The 20,170-nt window shown below is 43.9% G+C and overlaps 1 protein-coding gene across 4 annotated transcripts in view; it reads right to left on the minus strand.

The window, feature by feature from the left end:
- Window positions 1–1,297: 1,297 nt before the first annotated feature.
- Window positions 1,298–20,170, minus strand: part of POLDIP3 (DNA polymerase delta interacting protein 3) — a 30,164-nt gene continuing 11,291 nt past the window's right edge. Inside the window, exons 3-9 of one of the 4 annotated variants that reach the window (XM_079143313.1) lie at window positions 19,872–19,958; window positions 18,664–18,759; window positions 16,123–16,302; window positions 15,521–15,598; window positions 12,495–12,624; window positions 4,428–4,494; window positions 1,298–3,499 (exon numbers count right to left, since the gene is read on the minus strand). In XM_079143313.1, the coding sequence (XP_078999439.1) occupies window positions 3,322–3,499; window positions 4,428–4,494; window positions 12,495–12,624; window positions 15,521–15,598; window positions 16,123–16,302; window positions 18,664–18,759; window positions 19,872–19,958 (816 nt within the window). In that variant the 3' untranslated portion in view covers window positions 1,298–3,321. The remainder of the gene's footprint in view (window positions 3,500–4,427; window positions 4,495–12,494; window positions 12,625–15,520; window positions 15,599–16,122; window positions 16,303–18,663; window positions 18,760–19,871; window positions 19,959–20,170) is intronic. The other 3 variants (XM_079143314.1, XM_079143315.1, XM_079143316.1) reach the window with 3 other exon arrangements.

Raw genomic sequence — 20,170 nt, forward strand, 5'->3', positions numbered from 1 at the left:
TGGGATTACAGGCATGTGTCAGGAAGCCCAGCTTGGGGTTCATTTAAAAAAAAAAAAACCCTCATGTTCAGATTGGGGAATTTCTATTGTTCTATCTTGAAGTTCACGGATTCTTTCCCATCTTGTTTTTTGTCATCTTTAAATGATTGTTTATATCTCTTTGCTGAGACTTTGTTCTTAAGTATGATTCAAGTGTATTCATAATTGCTTACTGAAGCAATTTGATAGTTGCTTTAAAATCCTTAGGTGATTCTAATGCCTTGTCACCGTGGTGTTGATGTCCACCGATCATCTTCTGATTCAAGGTGAGATCTACCTGGTTCTCAGTATGTATAATTTTCAATTGAAACATGGACTTTAGATCATTACCTACTCTGGATCTTATTTAAATCTTGTTACAACACACCTCCTCTGACACTGCTGTCAGGGTTGGAAAGGCAGCAGCTACTGCCAGGTATGAGAAATTGGTATCTGCTGACACCTAAGAAGGGAAGATCTCCCTGCTACTGCTAGGTGGGGCCAGCTCATCATCCCTCTACTCTCTGTGGCCAACTCTCTGAGGAACCTCATTTCTCCAAGTCATGTGGACTCCACAGACCACCACCACAATCTACAGCTCCCCACTCAGCAGGGGTCTCAGGGTGCAACCAGTGCAGCCTGGTGAAGATGGACATCGATGGTCCCAGCCCGACCTTTGCTGGTGCAGGTGGGGCTGCAGTTCCTCCCGGGCACCAGGCTGGAGTGTTCAGTCCTGGCTAGACGGAGCATTTCTCTGAGCCCTTATTGTTTTTTTTTTTTTTTTCTTGGTGGGTGGGTCCTGTACCTGTTGGCATTTCCAAGTTAGCAGAAAGAAAACCCAGGAAACCCAGTGCTAGTCAGGGTCCTGAAGTCCTTAAGTCCCCAGCCTATGTGCCTTCTCTTCATCTTTTCATGTACACCGGAGTTGAAAAATCTGAGCCACCTTAATTGTTTGTTTCATATAATTCCCAGGGTTGTTTTCAGTGGGGAAGATATGGATATCTTATCCACTTTCAATAATTTCTTCTTTTCTAATGCCAGTTTACCTAAGAGGGAACTTATACCCGTGAGTGTAACTTTAATCCACGGCAAAGGTCCTTCGTCTGCTTCCCTTGTTCCTCTTAACTGCTGGAGTAGCTGGTGCTTCACAGATGTCTACTCACATTCTCAGCTGTGGACTGAGGTTCAGTGAATCCTGAGTAATGCCCAAGCTGGAGAGCAGTAGAGAGGTCCCATTAAGGCCACTAAGCACATCTTTTAAGAGATTACAACTTAAAAGTAGGAATAACAAACGTTTATTCAGAAATGGATAAGTAATACAGTCACCTCCATCCCTCAACGCCTCTTCCTCGCCTTCTGAACAAGAGACACTTGATGAGCAATGTAAGGGAGTGGTAGGTAGAGGACACAAGGGTTGGCCCACCACCTTCTCTTCCTTGTTCCCAAGATGACACCCTGTACAGCAAGGGAGGCAAACAGGTCCCTTCCTGTTCTCAACATACCATGTGGCCAGGAGGCTGGGGCTGGACTCATGAAATCTGTGCTAACCAAAGCACACCTGTCTTGGGAATGGGAGGGTAAAGCCACCTTGGGCAGGCAGAGTGTTTACCATCCCTACTCTCAGCACAGTCCAAGCTGTTCCCAGTATCTGAGAAGTCAGATCCTAGTGCCTTCTGGGTGCTTTACTGGGCCAGAAAGGGTAAAGTGTAGGAGGAATGTCTTCCAGCTGCTAAAGAGAAATAAGTTTGTACCCATTCGAAGGGGTAAGAGAAGAAAAGCAGCATTATTCAAATAGGAAAGGACAGCACCAGCAGGCACCTTTCCTGGATTCCCTGGCCTGGGCAACCTCAGAACTGGAGGACTGAAGCTGGATTCAACCTTTGGATCCTTCTTGCTTGAAAGATCTAACTGTGGGAAGGTGAGTGTCTAGGTCTTCTTCACCGGGCTGGCCCTGAACAAGGCTTAACTGGCTTGTGGTCCCTTTCCCTCCTGGGCTTGTGCTTTTCATAGCATGTGCTACTGATTTTGTACAGCACCCAGAATCCTGTCCTGCAACCTGCTCCAGCTCCAACAAGCCAACAGGGCCTGCTCAATGACAGCTGCCCTGGCATTCTGACAGTGCATCTATGTTCTACAGTTTTGCCCCAAATGTCCAGGAGCATGCTGGAGAAACAGCCCACCAGCTTGCCTGGCAGGATTGCCCTTCTCTCCTGACTACCTTCTCGACCTCCATCTCCCCAATTGCCAAGGCAGGAAAATACCCCTCTGATCATGGCCAGGCATGTTTCCCACAACAATGGGGACAATGCCCCTTGGTGGCAGCTGGATGTATGTGTCTGCCATCCATGACTGCTGTCCTATAGACAAGTGAGGACAGAAAGGAAGAGCCAGAAGTCAACATCTCCCATTCAAAATAGCCTCCCCAACCCACAGTACTACAGGAGGCAGAGCCTTTGAAAGGCCCAACCAATTGACAGCTGGCCCTTGCACCAAAACAAGGGTGGGATGACTACCAAGCCAGGTGAGAACTGAGAGGGCTGAAATGCAATCCCCAAAGCAGTGACGCAGACAGCAGATTGCTGGGGTAGGGTATTTGGCCTTCCTCATGGAGAAAGGGAAACATGAATTCTGGGAATTTACCAGAGGTTGCCTGACAGTGTGGGGCCTCAAAACCAACAGCTGGGGTGGCACTGTTCCGAGAAGAGTAGCACCTCAGCCTGCCCTTGCCATGGGGCCCTCTGTCGACAGGGAGTCAGGCCGGTGACCTGATCCCCCCCGCCCCCCACCACATCTCACTGATCCGTGGGGTGAAAAGCCCTGCTCTCAAGCTGACCTGGCTCCCGTCGACACAGGAGGAGTTCCCATTCTCTACTTTGTTTGAAAAGCTTGAGAAACAGAAAGGGAAGGCAATCCCTCAGCCCCTGGACAAAGCAGTGTCTTTCAAACAGCCCCATCCTATATCCCAAGGGGCCCCAAGAAAGTCACCCAGGGAACTCAGTGCACCAGTTCTAGGTAAAGAATCAGCTTGGGGCCGAGGGAGGAGGGAGGTACACTCAGATACACACGCCTACCTGGGTGATGAGGTGGAAGGCAGAGGGAACACACTACAGAACATTAACATACAGAAGAGCACAGGGTAGGACACGACACAGAGAGGCGGGCCTGTCCAGTGAGGAAGCTCCACCCCTGGCGACCCTGCCCACACTCAGGGGGCTTCAGTCCAACGGCCCATTGGTCACAAGTTTTGCCTTGGGAAAACAGCCACCCTCCTCTGCCCCACTTCCGGCTGCCTAACTTTCTTGCTCAAAGTTTGATTTTGAATTCTGTGGGCTGTGTGGTCACAGAGGCCCCTGACGACTTGAAGAGTGCCTTCAGGATGGTGTCGGGGTCCACTTCGGCAGGAGGGTTGGAAGAAGGGGCAGAATTCACCCTTCGAGGCAGCTCGCTCTCCTTTTTCGCTGAGGGGCTGTCACTCAGCCGCCTGTAGAGAGCAGAGCAGAGTCAAAATCCCACCAGGTTTTCCACGATGTGGAGGGGCCGCTGTGAACTGGGCACTGCAGCTAGGCTCTCCTTATCCCTTTGTCATGTCACTGGCAGCAAACCTATCACATTTCTTATTTGCTGCTGAGAAAAATGCAGTGCAGCTGCTGTGTCCTGGAGTTTTAAGCTCAGGAAACACTGCTCCTCCCTCCTGGATGGCAACACAAACTCCTAAGTAGCAATTCATTAACTAAGGATTCCCAAGCTCAGCAGGTCACCTGAACACTAAAAAACACATTTGGAACACAATGTTTCTGGAACACAGTTTTAGAAACTTGTCAAAATCGCACCCTCATTACCAGGTTCAAATCCCAGCCTTTCTAAATGTTTATTTCAGGCCTGCCCTGATGCACTATCCACTCACCTGGGCAAGTCTAACCTCCTCCCTGCGCATCTGCTTCCTTACTAGAAAAAGATGTCCTGTCAGCCCCAACATTTTATGCATCTTGGACTCCAAGAGAGTCTGAGGGTGGGCCATGCGCATAACAGAACAGAGCAGTGCTGGTGCTGGTGCAGTGCAACACTAGGAGTGCGCTTTTCTTCACTTGGAAGATACACAGTTACAAGGGGACAGGGTACAAGTGGCCTGAGTGCTCCAGTTTCCTCTCAGCTGTTTCTAAGGTCGAAGACAATGTCATAATGCTAGCCCCTCCAGTGTCATGACGAGACAAATGGTGGGAAATGAGCTAAGCCACTTGGTTCCAATTTCAGCACCCTGGCTACCCATCTGTTAGCATCAGAACAGAGGAAATGGATAAAGGCTGGAGGAAAGCTGTGACGTGGCATGAGGCACGGAAGAGGCAGCCATGCAGGGCAAATAAGCAGAAAAGCCTTGCCCCACCCCCAGTCTCCCTGCCTCTGGAACTTACAGTAGGATGGGCTGGTCTGAGGTGATAACGTTTCCATTCATGTGGAGGTTGCACTTCATTGGCTGCCCTGAAAAACCAAAGAAAAGGCTCTGCCATGAGACCTCAGCTTCACACAAAAGGACGAGAACAGTTGCCTCCACCACCAAAGGTAAAGCGCTCACCATTGGCAGCTCTGGCTCCATAGCTGGGAGAAGCTGCCAGGTTTCAGACAAATCTCTGCTGTGGTTTGGATATGTTCTGCCCCCCAAAGGTTCACATGTTGGAAGCATGATTCCCAATGTGGCAATGTTGAGAAGCAGTGGCACTTTTAAGAGGTGGAGTCTCAGGGAGCTAGCTGGCCATTAGGGGTGGACCCAGGAAATGGTTAGATTATCATAGTTCCCAAGGGACCCCAGCTGCTCTTCACCATGATGAAATGATGAAACAAACCTTCTAGCTTTCTTTCTTTCTTTCTTTCTTTCTTTTTTTTTTTTTTTTTTAAGTTTTTGAGAGTCTCACTATGTTGCCAGGCTGGCCTCAAATTCTACCTGCCTCAGCTTCCCCAGTAACTGGGACACCAGGCATGTGCCACTGTGCCTGACTTCCTCCACATGCTTTTAGTTATTTGCCTTCATCACCAGTTTTAGAGGTTGCAATGCTAAGCAGCGTACTGCCACCATCAGCTCTAGACAACACGCCAGATGTCAGGATCACCGTGGTGAGAGTTGCCTCAGCTGTTTTTCAGCAATCTGGAGGTAGGTCAAACCAGTTGAATGAAAACACCAATCCTCTGCTTGGATTGCACAGTGTCTGATGAGTGATCGGCTGACATTACAGGTCTAAAAAACAACCCTTAGATCCTACTAGAGTCACCATTTTCTTATAAGTACCGTGTGCCAACAGATTGTGCCACTGGAGCTCCAAATGGCATCATTTTCTGAATATATGCCCTATGAGAACCATGTTTAATTATGTACACACAGAACACTGATTACTCTTCCTTAACTCCACTCGCCTTTGCCTATACCTGCTTCCCTAAATACCCCTAAACCCTATCTTCAGACAGGTGCTAGGAGCCTTGCTCTCCAGTCTCCACATTTGATTGGCTTGTGAATAAATCATTTTTCTTTTCTGAAATTCATCATTTCACTGAGGTACATACTGTGCAATGGGCTAAATATGCTTGGTTTAGTAACAATGAAGTAGCAGGGCCACACCGATGCCAGCAGCATGCTCCTGAACCTCCAGAACTGTGAGCTACAAAAACCTGTTTTTTGCTTTTTTTTAAAAATTTTTTTAGCTGTAGATGGATACAATACCTTTATTTTATTTTATTCATTTTATGTGGTGCTGAGGATTGAACCCTGTGTGGCAAGCTCTACCACTGAGCTACAATTCCAGTCCCAAATCTGTTTTATTTATAAACTACCCAACCTCCAGGTTTTTTCTAAAGCAACAGAAAACCGACTAATACACACAGACGCTAAGAAAATCCCAGGGAGCAAGGAAAACTCAGCAACGAGTATATCAAGAAGCAAAGAGGTAAGTCCTGCTTCATGCAGGAGGAGGTGAGCATGAAAATGAGAAATTCTTCAGTGAAAAGCCATCCAAAATTGTCTGTGAAGCACATAAGAAAAAAATGTTTGTGCTATGTAATTAAGTGAAAAAAGGACTCAAAAGTATATATGTGCATGGGCTGGGGATATATAGCTCAGTTGGTAGAGTGCTTGCCTGCTATGCACAAGGCCCTGGGTTCAATCTCCAGCAGCACTGCAACTGCAACTGCAAAAAAAAAAAAAAAGAAAGAAAGAAAGAAAGAAAGAAAGAAAAAGGAGACTCTTCCCATCCATGAAGGATTAAGTGCTATGATGGCTGTGCTCCCACTACCTATAAGATGTGATGTGTCACAGTGATGGCCCAAGAAGAGGAAGAGTGAGCTATACAGGGGTAACATTTCACTAATTAGAATTGTCAGTATTAATCTGAAAAGTTCTGATTATTCACAATGTACACTGTAGATCCCTGAGCAACTATGAAGAAAATGACTCAAAACACACACTGAAAAGCTCTTTAAATGAATTAAAAAGAGATGAATAGAAAAAAAGAAACCTGAGCATATAAATATACACATTACATATATGTATATGTATATACATAATATGTATACTATATGCATATTATTTTATATGCATACAAAAAAACCACATATGTAAATAAAACCCCTGGGGGCTGGGGTTGTCGCTCAGTGGTAGAGCGCTTGCCCAGTATGTGAGAGGGCCTGGCTTTGATCCTAAGCACCACATAAAAATAAATAACAAAGTTATTGTGTCTATCTCCGATTAAAAAATATTTTTAAATAAATAAATAAAACCTCTGAAGAACTATGAAGATAATATTCAAAATATATACTGAAAAACTCATTAATTTAAAAAGAGATGTCTATAAAAACGCATTAAAAATTAAATATATTAGATGTATATAAAAATATACATATGTGAGGTAGTACACACTTATAATTCTAGTTACTCAGGAAGCTGAGGCAGGAGGATCCCAAGTTTGAGGCCAGCCCCAGCAACTTAGCAATATCTTGTCTTAAAAATAAAAATAAAAAGGGTTGCAGATTTTGCACAGTGGTGGAAAGCCTGAGTTCAAATCCAGTACTGAAAATTAAAAAAAGAAAGAAATTCATGCAACATAAAAGAGAGCCACAGAAGAAATAAATAAATAAATAAAATGGTAGATATAAACTCAATTATCAGTAACATCAAATGTGGCTGGATCAAATAACCCAATTAAAAAAGCAAAATTATCTGCTTGAATTAGAAACACACCAAACTATGGGCAAACCTCATTTTGTCATACTTTATTGCACTCTGTAGATATCTATTTTTTACAAACTGGAAGTTCACAGCAGCTCTGTTCTGAGGTTTTTTTTTTTTTTAAGAGGGGGGTGTTGGGTACCAGAAATTGAACACAGGGGCGCTTAACCACTGAGCCACATCCCCTTTTTATTTCGAGACAGGGTCTCACTAAGTTGCATAAGAGTTGCACTAGGTTGCTGGCTTTGGACTGTGATCCTCCTGCCTCAGCCTCCCAAGTGCCTGGGACTACAAGTGTGTACACTGGCTATTCTGAGCTATTCTATCAGTGACACTTTTCCAGTAGCATGTCTCACATTTTGGTAATTCTCATAGTATTTCAAGCTTTTTCATTATTATTATATTTGTTAAGGTGATCTGTGCTTAGTGATCTTTTATTGTAACGGTTTTGGGATGTCATAAGACAGTGAACTTAATAAAATTTATGGGTTCTGATTACTCCATCAACCCACTGTTCCCCCATCTCCCTCCCTCTCCTCTGGCCTCCCCATTCTGTGAAATAGAATACTAAAATAAAATGAATTAATGATCCTATAATGACCTTTAAGTGAGTGAAAGAAGGGTCTCCAAATCAAAAAAGTTAACAATGATGAAACTTATTGTGGAAGGCACGTTCATAGTCAAGAGAGGCCAAAAGTTGCACCAACTGTTAGCCAAGCTGTGAATGAAAAGTCCTTGAAGGACATTAAAAGTACTACTCCAGTGAACACACAAAAGACAAAGAAAGCAAAATTGCCTTGTTGCTGATATGGAGTCAGTTTTAGTGATCTGAACAGAGATTAAACCAGCCACGACATTCTTTTAAGCCACAATTTAATCCAGAGCAAGGCCCTAATTCTCTTCAGTCCTATGAGGGTTGAGAGACATAAGAATACGAAAAGCATGTACCTAGCAGAGGCTAAGTTATGAGATGCAAAGAAGTCATCTCTGTAACATAAAGGTCCAAGGTGAAGCAGCAAGTGCTGATGGAGAAGCTGTGGCAAGCTATCCAGAAGACAAAGTCACAACCTGGTGAAGGCAGCGCTATTAAACAACAGATTTCCAATGTAGCAGAAATATCATCTGATTAGAATACGATACCTACAACTTTCATAACCAGAGTGAAGTCAATGCCTCACTCCAGAGCTTTAACGGACAGGCTAAGTCTTTTGTTATGGGTTAATGCAGCTGGTGAAGGTAAAGCCAATGTTCCCTTACCATTCTGAAAAGTATCCTAAATCTACTATACCTGTGCTCCTTAAGTGAGTGGAAAACTAAAGCTGGAGGCTATCCCACCAGTTTCCAGCATGGTTTATTGCACGTTTTAGGCTGTCTATTGTAACCTATTGCTAAGAAAAAAAAAAAAAAAAAAAAAAAAAAAAGATTCCCTTCAGAATATTATTTCTCATTAACAAAGCGCTTGATCACCTAAGAGCCCTGCTGGAGAGGTAAAATGAGATTAATTCATGCCTTCTAATGTAATATCCATTCTGAAGCTCATGGATCAAGGAGTAATTTTTACTTAAAATCTTATTATTTGCCAGGTATGGTGGTGCATACCTGTAATCCCAGTAGCTCGGGAGGCTGAGGCAGGAGGATCACGAGTTCAAAGCCAGCCTCAGCAATGGTGAAACGCTAAGCAACTCAGTGAGACCCTGTCTCTAAATAAAATACAAAAGTGGGCTGGGGATGTGGCTCAGTGGTCAAGTGCCCCTGAATTCAATCCCTGGTATCAAAAACTAAATAAATCAAAAAACCCAACTTATTATTTAATAAATACATTTTATAAGGCTATTGCTGCCATAGATAGTGACTGCTGATGGATCCGGGCACAGTAAACTAAAAATCTGGAAAGGATTCACTATTGTAGATGCCACTGAGAACATTCATATTCACAAGGTCAAAAAAAATTTTTTTTTTTGCGGTGCTGGGGATTGAACCCAGGACCTTGTGCTTGACAGGCAAGCACTCTACCAAATGAGCTACATCCCCATCCCCTTCAAAACATTAACATTGTCAGGTGTATGGAACAAGGTGATTCCAGTCCTCATGTATGACCGAGGGGGGTTCAAGGTTTCCATTGGAAGAAGGAGCTGCAGATGTGGGAAAAGTAAGAGAACCAGAATTAGAAGTGGTGCCTGAAGATGTGTCTGAACTGCTGCCATCTCATGAAAACTGTTTAACTGGGAAGGGTTGCTTGTTACAGACTCACGAGGAAAGCAGTGTCGTGAGAGGGAACCTACTCCTGGTAAAGATGCTGTGAACATTGCCGAAGTGACAACAAAGGATTGAGAATATTACACAAACTTAGTTGTTAAAGCAGCAACTTGCAGCTAAGCATGCACTCTACCACTGAGCTACACCCCTCCCCTGACTCTTAATTTTGAAAGAAGTTCTACTATGGATAAAACGTTACTGAACAGCATTGTGTGCTACAGAGAAATCTTTTTTGTGAAAGAAAGAGTCCATGCGGTAAACTTCATTGTTGTTTTACTTGAAGAAACTGACACTGCAACCTCAGCTTTCAGCAACCATCAATCTCAAGGCAAGACCCTCCCCCAGCAAAAAGATTACAGCTCATTAAAAGCTCAGATGATGACTGTTAACATGTTTTAAGCTATAGAGTATTTTTAAATCAAGGTATGTACATTTTTTAGACATAATGCAACTGCACACTAGACTACAGTGCAGCATAAACCTAACTTTCATATACACTGAGAAATGAAAAAATTCTTGTGATTCACTTTATTACAATTGTCTGAAAGGAATCCTACAATACCTGACCCTTTAATATCTCCAAGATATGCTTATACATGCTTTTTAAAAAAATATAGTTTTAGATGTTAATGGACCTTTATTTTATTCATTTATTTATACGCAGTGCTGAGAATCAAACTCAGTGCCTCACGCATACTAGGCATACTGAGCCACAGCCCAGCCCCTATACATGCTCTTTACAGGATATGCTTCACCTTCAAAGATACAGAAAGGTTGAAAAGTATGGAGAAAGATGTATCACTCAAACAGCAACCATTAAGAGACTGAGGTAGCAATACTAATACAAGACAAAACAAACTTCAAAACAAACATGTCACGAGCACCAGGCGAGGTGGTGCACGCCCGCAATCCCAGCAACTCGGGAAGCTAAAGCAGGAGGATTTGAGTTCAAACCCAGCCTCAGCAACTTAGCAAGGCCTTAAGCAACTCAGTGAGACACTCTAAATAAAAAAAAATTTTAAATAAGGGCTGGGGATGTGGCTCAGTGGTTAAGTGCCCCTGGGTACAATCCCTGGGACCAAAAAAAAAAAAGTTAGGAGCAATAACAAGGACATTGGTTAAGTTGATTAGGAAGAAAACAACTGTAAAATAAATGCAACTAACAACAATACAAAGATAGAAGTGAAAGGAAATGCATACAAATAAGTTAAAAATTTCAATACTTCACTCTCAGTAATGGACAGAACCAGGCAGATCAACAACAAAATGGAAGCCCTAACCAATGTTATAGAATAACTAGACACAACAGGCATCTCTATAAAGCACTCCAACCAACAACAGGGAAACACATATTCTCTTTATTCATGGAACAGAAAAAATTTGGGTATGGAAATTAAACTAAATAATCCTAAATAACCAATGGGTCAAAGAAAACACAAGAGAAATTAGAAAATTCTCCAAAAATAAAGACATGACATACCAAAACTTATAAATTATAGTAAAAGCAATGCTCAGAGGAATACATAGCTGTAAATGTTTATATTTAAAAAGAAGGCATGGGAAAAACCCTACCGAGTGCAAGAAATTACTAGTGAATCATTTACCTGTTAAGGGACTTACATTGAGAATATAAAAAGAACTTTTGCTACTCAATAATAAAAATGAACCCAACTGAGCCAGGTGCAGTAGCACACGCCTGTAATCCCAGCAGCTCAGGAGGCTGAGGCAGGAGGATCACAAGTTCGAAGCCAGTCTCAGCAATTTAGCAAGGCCTCAAGCAAGTTAGCAAGACCCTGTCTCAAAATAAATAAGACCCTGGCATTGTGGCTCGGTGGTTAAGCACCTCTGGGTTTAATCCCTAGTACCCCTCCCCACCAAAAAACCCCCATACACAAACAAACCCTAACAAGGCCAGGTGCAGTAGTACACTCCTATAATTCCAACAACTCATGAGGCTGATGCAGGATTGCAAGAATGAGGCCAGCATCAGCAATTAATGAGATCCTATCTCCAAATAAAAAATAAAAAGAGCAGGGATGTAGCTCAGTGGTGAAGTGCCCCCAGGTTCAACCCCAGTTTAAAAAAAAAAAAAAAAAAAAAAAAAAAAATTAAAGAATGGGCAAAGATTCTGAAGAGACATTTCTCCAAAGATACACAAGTGGACAATAAGCACATGAAAAGATGCTAACATCATTAGCCACCAGGGAAATGCATATGAAAATCTCACTAGCTGTGCTTTTTTTTTTTTTTTTTTTTTTTTTTTTTTTTTTTGGTGGTACTGGGGATCGAACTCAGGGCCTTGTGCTTGCAAGGCAAGCACTCTACCAGCTGAGCTATCTCCCCAGCCCACTAGCTGTGTTTTTAATAGTCTCTGCTTCCCTACTTCTAGCACAGGGCCTTGGGCCAGAATTGATACTCAATAAATACAGAAAGAACAAATGAGTGGAAAAGGAGTATGGCAGTCAGAGCTCCGCCCTACAGGCTATGCTGAGGTGAAGAAAGTGAAAGTTCACTCACCAGGAGCAGAGCTCCAGGTGACAACATTTAGACAATGCTCCAGGCCTCTGAGGAACCTGTATTCTAGCAGTGAGCAGTCCAACACTGGGAAAGGAAGGCTGTGGCTCTTGGTTTCCCTGTAAGGCCCATTAAGAGAACCATCCATAGAAAAATGGTGTTTTAGGGCTGGGGAGATAGCTCAGTCAGTAGAGTGTTTGCCTTGCAAGCACAAGGCCCTGGGTTCGATCCCCAGCACCGCAAAAAAAAAAAAAAAAGAGAAATGGTGTTCTCCTTCTTGCTGGACTTCAGTTTGAACTCAAACTCACCAAGAACCCACAGCTCTGCACTACACAGAGACTGTACATCCCCGCCTGTGCTGGTGCATGGAGGCTCCATCCTGACTGTCCCAAGATGCCTTTCCATCCATCTCAGACGAAGGCAAACCCCAGAAGGCCTACAGCCCGACAGCAAGAAGGAGGACTAGGAGGGTAAGGTGGCTGTTTTTTCCCCAACTTACCATCCAGACACCGGTTGTTGTACTTCTTGTATGCAGTGATGGCGTCGTCCTTCTTCACAAAGACCACCTCCGCTACCCCAGGATGCACCAGCCGAGCCCGCTTGAGGGCTCCACACACACAGAAAAGCTCCTGCAAAGAAGAGAAGGGGTTGGGGGAGAATTTGTGACTGCCTGTCATTCATTAGCTCCAAGGGCTCTGGGCTGACTGTGTTGTAGCTGAATATGCACAAGATTTCAGGAAGGCTCCGTTTTAGGTGGTGTTAAGACACAGGTCTCCAACTCAGGAACAGATGAGGGACAATGTGTGGCAGTGAGAAGGGGGGTCTGGGTTTGTAAGCCTGTAGTACCCGTGACGTCTCACCAAGTCACTGCTAAGGTTCCCACTTCCCCAATATGGACAACACAGAATCTGAGAGCTGTCATGAGAATGGACATGCAGGCCCACCAAAAGGAGAGCTGCTAATATATTACCTGTGAACCTGTTAGAACTACCAATTCTAGATTCCACCATGGTGATGACAATCCCCAGGCCAAATGGATTGAAGCATTTCCCAAGATGAGGAACTCTGAGGGTTAAAACCAGAAGAAGAGTCCCTAGCAAAACCAGGGCAGTTGGTCACCATAAGTCACACGAATAGGATTTGATCCCTGGGACTCTGCTTTCTATCAGCTGAATAACTGCCGGCAAGTTTCATAACTTCCCTGAAGCTATTTCCTCTTCTAAAAACAAGAAAAGGACTATCTACCTTCCAGGTAAAGCTGTCTACTTCCCTGGAATGCTCAACTTCTTTTTTTTGTACCAGGGATTGAACCCATTTGCACTTAACCACTGATTAACATCCCTAGTCACATCCCTTTTCATTTATTTTGGGACAGGGTCTAAGTTGCTGACGCTGGCTTTAAACTTGCGATCCTCCTGCCTCGGCCTCCCAAGTTGCTAGAATTACAGGTGTGCAACACCATGCCCAGCTTCAACTGAATTAATTTAAAAAAAAAATGTTTATTGTGGGCTGGGGAGATAGCTCAGTTGGTAGAGTGCTTGCCTTGCAAGCACAAGGCCCTGGGTTCGATCATCAGCACCACAAAAAAATAAATAAATAAAAAATAAAAAAATAAAAATGTTATTGTATTTTTATGCCTTCATTCATTTATTTTTTATGTGGTGCTGAGGATCAAACCCACTGCCTCATGATGCTAGGCAAGCGCTCTACTACTGAACCACAACCCCAGTCCCCTGGAGTTAATTTTTAAGGCTGTGCTTTGTACATGTTATCATCATTAACTCCACACCCCTCATTTACTGACATGGAGACTAAGGCCAAAGAAAGACCACCATATGCAGATGCAGACAGAGGCCAATTAGCATTCAAACCATTTCTTCATCTATAATTGCCTTTCACAAGGTTGTTGCAGGAATAAATAGATGGCTTATGAAAAGATCCTTGAAATGATTTGTTTTTAATAATAAAGGAGAAAATGTTAAATATCAAAACCACACTGTGGAATTGAATACTAGCTGTCCTCCCAATGATATTATTGCTCTTTTAATGTTACCTATTTGGGTGGAAAATAAGTTGAAGGCGATTATTATCGGCAATTTTCAGAGGGGTGATCAGTACAAGTAACTCATTTTTTATTCGCATATTTTCACAGATCTCTCATACAAAGTGCCAGGAACATAGTAAGTGCTCAATAAATGGTGGCTAGTTTTCCTTTGCTGCTTTTATTTTGAGATAGGGTTTGGCTAAGTTGCCCAGGCTGGCCTTCAGTTTATGATCCTTTTCTCAGTCTTCTGAGTAGCTGGGACTACAGGCACGTGCCACTGCGCCCAGATACTTTCATAATTAAGAAAAGACTACTTCTTTGTAACACGTCCAGACTACCCAGAATAGGTTACCTTTCTACTACTGTGTGCACCGCTGGCAGCACTACACCTGCTGAAGAAGGGGAGCATGCTTAGTTCTAAGGTCACACAGCACTCGTGTTTCACAGTTTAGACGATTAACAAACATGGCGGCTAACGTGAGCTGTTACAGAACCTGAGACTTAGCTATAGGGTGTAGCTGGAGTCTCCAGATGCATTCACCAAAATTTCTCACAGTTCAAAGAATGCCTAGATTCCTAAAACTTTTTTTTTTCTTTTTTTAAACTGACTAAATTAAAACAGCCCCCACTAACCTGGCACTTGATTTAAGTTTTGCCCATGACTGCCATGGGCAGGGCAGAAGAGACCAAGAAAGTAATCCTGAGGAATCAAACACCAGTCACTACTAATACATCTCCACTTATAAGACAGAATAATCATGTAAAAGCCCCAAAGTAGGCAAAAAGTTCCAAAGACTCATGGGAAAATATCTGCCACTAGATGTTGCACAGCAGTACTAAAGGATCCCACTGAGGACCCATTATGGTATAAATATCCCATGATTCTGAGATTAAGGACAGGCTGGTGGCACTGGTTTAGAAGCTGTGCAGTACAGCAAAGAGATTTGGCCTGACCACTGTACTCTGAAAGGTCTGCTTCCAGGTGGGCCACTGGCTGGTATCTGGGAACCTGGATTTCAGGAGGGCTCTACCACCTTAAATTATCAGGTGGCCCCTGTGCCTAAACTCTGCAAACCATATGATTCATGCTGAACACTTGTTTGCCCTCTGCAGAGTGTGGAATTTTGCTACATGCTAGGCAGAGAATGATTAAATGACTAGTCCCCAATGTAACCTCTGGGTACTGAGTCTTGAACAAGATCCGTAGTTTCATGTGTCATTACAAGTTAGAGGAATAAAGTACATCCTGTGTGCCTCCACTAGGAAGACTCTGGAAGCTTGAGGCAATTTTCCCCAGACTACATACACTGCATGCATCTTTCCTTTGGTGATTTTGCTCAGTATCCTTGTACTCTGATAATCTTACCCCTAAGCCTTACTACATGCAGAGTTCTAGCAAACCACCAAACAGGGGGCTGGTCTCAGGACCTATATCACAGAGTGGTTTGAGATTTAAAATTCTTGCATGCCATAGTACTTACAACAATGTCCTCCTCTGTGACTCGAGGATGCAGATTATTCACAGTCATCTTGGTGCCTTCCAAGGGGCTGAGAACAGGCTGTCACACAGACAAGAACATTAGCAGGGTGAAGGGCAGACATGTACCCACAAGGCCCAAAGGAGACAACCCTGCAGAGTCCATCATAACTAGGCTCCTCAGACCCTAATGTCCACCACATCCCCACCACCCTGTGCTAAAGGAACCAACCCTCTTCAGGTCCCTGAGCCTCTGCTTGGAATGCTACTCATTCTTCCAGACCCCGCAGCTTAAATGCCATGTTCTTAAAATCTTCCCAGAACCCTGAGAGAAAAAAGATGCTCTTTCCCCATGGCTTCAGCAGCTTTCTTTTGGAAAACCTTCCATATTGTCACTTCATAAAATAATCTCTTTGCTGGTGTGGTGTCTCAATGACCCATGAGTTCTGAAGGTAAGGGTTCCTGATTCTTGGTTTGCTCATCTGTAAAATGGGGGTAGCAACACCTACTTCAACGGGGTGTCATAAGGACCCACTGGGATCCACACAGCACACTACCCAACCAGCGCAGGCTGACGCTTGACTAGGGTGGTCACAGTCACCTTACCTCAGCAGGTGGCAGCTCTTTGGGGGGTTCTTCCTTGTTCACCAGTGTCCGGGACATGTTGGTCAAGGCTTTTGTTCGAATAGTGGAGGGGAAAGCAGGAGCAGTGTATGCATCATTTTGAACCACTTTGGTGAGAGGGAGGGCCTTGGATATGGAGAGCTTGGAACTGCTCAGCCCAGCCTATACAAAGAGGCAGAGAGGGATCTGAAAATGCCCTGAAGAGCCAAGAACTAGATGAATACATGAATCTTTGATGTTGCTCAGCTCCACATCCATTAGAATTCTGAAGCAAAGAAAGGCTACCAGTGACATCCACTAGGGAAGGGGCAGAAAGGGAGAAAAGCATATGGCCCAAGCATGTGACCATAGAAGACAATTCCTATAGTGCTCGAAGCTCTGGCAGGAAGCTTCCTAGCCTTGACCTAGAAACTCCCAGGAGCCACAAGCTCACCCATATTCAAACTTGCCAAAATCTCTACAATTTGGGGTTGGTCATAAGACCAAAAGCTTGAAATCAAGTTCATTCTTAGATAAGCTTCTATCACAATGGAAGGATCACCAGCTCTAGGCTGGCAGGGCACAGGAACTCACTCTGAAGGAGGTCCAGAACCCCTAGCTTTTTGGTCACGGATCTGGCCACATGGAAGCACCAGGGCCGTGGCATCCTCAGCAATCAGCTTACTAGGGATTTGCTGGCAGAATCAACACATGCAGAGCACCAAAAATGGTTCCCCCTCCAACTGGGGACACGGTCCCATGAAAACATAAAATTCCCTTGTATTAACGTGTCTGAGAAAAGAGATGCTGGACACAAGCAGCAGGTGGTATTGCTGATTTAGGACAGGTCTATAAAGTGCTGACCCAGGGACAGAGCAGCAGCCAGAGGGGCAGATCAGAATACAGGGAGGCCCCATTCACCAGGCCTCTCCAACATGAGTGAAGCATCCTCTCCAAGTTGGATTCTAGCTCTCTCAAGCTGCTCTGTGTCACAATAGCCAGGAGAGTGTAGAGGTTATACATGGGGCCCCAGGAACTATGCCACTTTGGCTCAACAACTACATCTACTACTTACAAGTTGGGTGATGTTGAACAGGTTAACTTTTCTATATCTGTTTCCTCAACCATAAAATGAGAGTAAAAATACCCATTTCACAGGGTGGGAGGAGGGAGGGTCTTTTTTTTTTTGTACCAGAAATTGAACCCAGGGGTGCCTAACCACTGAACCACATCCCCAGCCCTTTTTAATATTTTATTTAGAGACAGGGCCTAGCTAAGTTGCTGAGCTTGACTTTGAACTCATGTTCCTCCTGCCTCAGCCTCCCGAGCTGCTGGGATCACAGGCGTACACCACTGCTTGGCTAAGGGAAGATCTTAAATGAGTTAATATAAATACTATGTTTTTTTTCAATTAGGGTTAACCACTAAGTAAGCCAGCTAAGTTCTCTTGGCAGCAGATGCAAGTGGTCTACTTACTAGAAAGGCCTGGTTCCTTTATAAAGAAACACACTGCCAACATTCAGCTTCACATACCACTAATTATAACCAGGAGATTGGTCCACATACTCAGGGTGGTGACTGAAACTGAGTCTTTGGGCCTCTGAATGTAAAATAAAGGAGGTACCTGCCACAAGGAACTGGCTGGGCAGCCCACCAGCCTCCCTGCTGTGGCTCAGCTGTACTCACTGAGCTGAGTACTGGAACACCCTGATACTGCCTGCTTTACTTCGCTGTAGGATGTCTGACCAAAACCCTAGTAGGCAAGTTTTTCTTGCACAGAGGCTGTACCTACTGGAGCCCACCAATCAGATGAGGTTTATTCTTACTGACACCAACCCAGGGAATTCAGAATCCAAGCTCAAGCCCAGAGCCACTGTCCATAGTGGGTCAGGAAGTACAAAGGAAAGAAAAAGAGACTCCCTCCTGTGGGACTAATTCACTGCTATGATTTGAGTGTCCCCTCCAAAACTGATGCTGAAATTTAATTTTCGGAGTGACAGCATTAAGAGTTGTTTTGGTCATCAGGGAATCACTATCATGATTAGATAAAGGCCACTCTCATAGGACCGAATTTGCTATATCAGGGAAGGTGCTCCTGATTAAAGGATGAGTGCAGCCTGATCTCTGTTTTGCATATGTTTGCTTGCCCTCCAACACACTATGACTCAGCAAGAAGGCCCTCCCCCATGCAGTCCCTCAATCTTGGACTTCCCAGCCTCCGTACTGTGAGCAGAGTAAATGCCCATTATTTAAAACTCACCCAGTCTGTGGTATTCTGCTACAGCAGCAAATAATGGACTTTCCCTCAGGTGCCCAAACACAGTGCCTGGGACTGAAGCTCTGCACTCCACGTGCAGTGGGACGTTGAGCAAATTCCTGGACACTGTCGATATCCAATTTTTTTTTTTTTAAAAACCAAAGGGCTGGACCAGTTCTGAGACTCTTATAGCCCAAATCATTGAAAGAGCCTATTATCTATCCTCAACCTCTCCTGTCCACCACATCAGACACATAGAGTGACAGAAAAAGAAAAAAGTGCCATACCATGTGGTGGTGAAAGTTGCCTGAGGGTGAAAACTTCATCTGTTTAGCAGGAACAGGTGCTATAATATCATCATCTTCATCCAGGTCATATAAATTCTGAGAATAAAGAAATACAAGCTAATGTGGTATGCAGGCCCACAAAAGACATCCAGCCCAAGCACAATGGGGAAATGAATGCTACAGTAAGTGAAAGATCAAGGGAAAAGGTGAGCATAGGGGTGGAGATGCCTGGAAAGACTGGCCTTGGAGCTTAGGGTTCAAGTCCTGACAGGTGACTTCTACCCATGGGGCCTGATTAAAAGTGCTCTACACACATCAGAAGTACATTGCCATAAGTACACAATACCCATCAAGAATCCCTAAAATGAGCCAGGTATAGTGGTACACATCTGTAATCCCAAGACAGGAGATTTCAAGTTTGAGGCCAGCCTCAGCAACTAAGCAAGACCCTATCTCAAAATAAAAAAGGCTAAAGTGCTAAAGTGCTCAGTGGTAAAGTGCCCCCTGGATTCAATCCCCAATTGGGGGGGGGGGGGGTGAATCCCTAAAATGTTTGCTTATAGTCATGTGTCTCTTCATGACAGGGACATGTTCTGAGAAATGAGTCATTAGGTGATTTTGTTATGTGAACATCACAGAGCATACTTCCACAAACTATCGGACTACACACGTCTATATGGGATATACTGTCATATATGCACCCCCAGTATTGACCCAAATGTCATTGTGCAGCACATGGTTGTATATCCTTTGGTTTGGAAAGCCCATTCTGGATAATCTAGCCCACAGCAGTAAACTCAACCCCTACCCCACTTCTGTTAACACCAGTATTTCTAACAGCAAAAGAGACAAGAAAAGGATCTAAATGCTTGAATTAAAAATAGAAAAAGAATGGCACATACAAGAACAAAATTGCAACTACAACTAAGGCATTAAATTTAAAATCACACACACACACACACACACACACACACACACAAAACACACCAGGAAGCTATGACCGAAAACATTATTTTGTGTGTGCAACGTATCTGAATTAAACACTGTAGCTCCCCCCACTCATTAAGAAGCTTTTTGTTAAAACTCAAATTACAAAAAGTCAAATGAACTGGAAATCTTGAACCTGGCCCCAGCTAATTCACCCAAGTTGGCTTCATCAAAACGTGCACACACGCACACGTACATGTACACATATTCTCTCTCTCTACCTGTTTGGCCTGGTGGTTATTGACAACATTGATCCTCATTCCAGCTGGATGGGCATGAAGTGGCACCATGGCCTTCTGCTGTGGAACCTAGAAACACTCAGTGATCACAATCTATCCCAAAGGGTTCACAAGCACTCTGTGAATATGAGGTCACTGAATTTGAAATATAGTGAGCATGCAGTTTGGATCTTTGGTAAAAAGGACTACAGAGTGCCTTGCCCCCAAGCAAGAAGGTATCATTATCCCAGAGACCATGCAGTAATGTAATTGAAGTTCTTTAAATTAAACTTGGCTCTATC

This window comes from Sciurus vulgaris (assembly GCF_902686455.1).
Source record: "Sciurus vulgaris genome assembly, chromosome: 5".
NCBI classification, from domain to species: domain Eukaryota; kingdom Metazoa; phylum Chordata; class Mammalia; order Rodentia; family Sciuridae; genus Sciurus; species Sciurus vulgaris.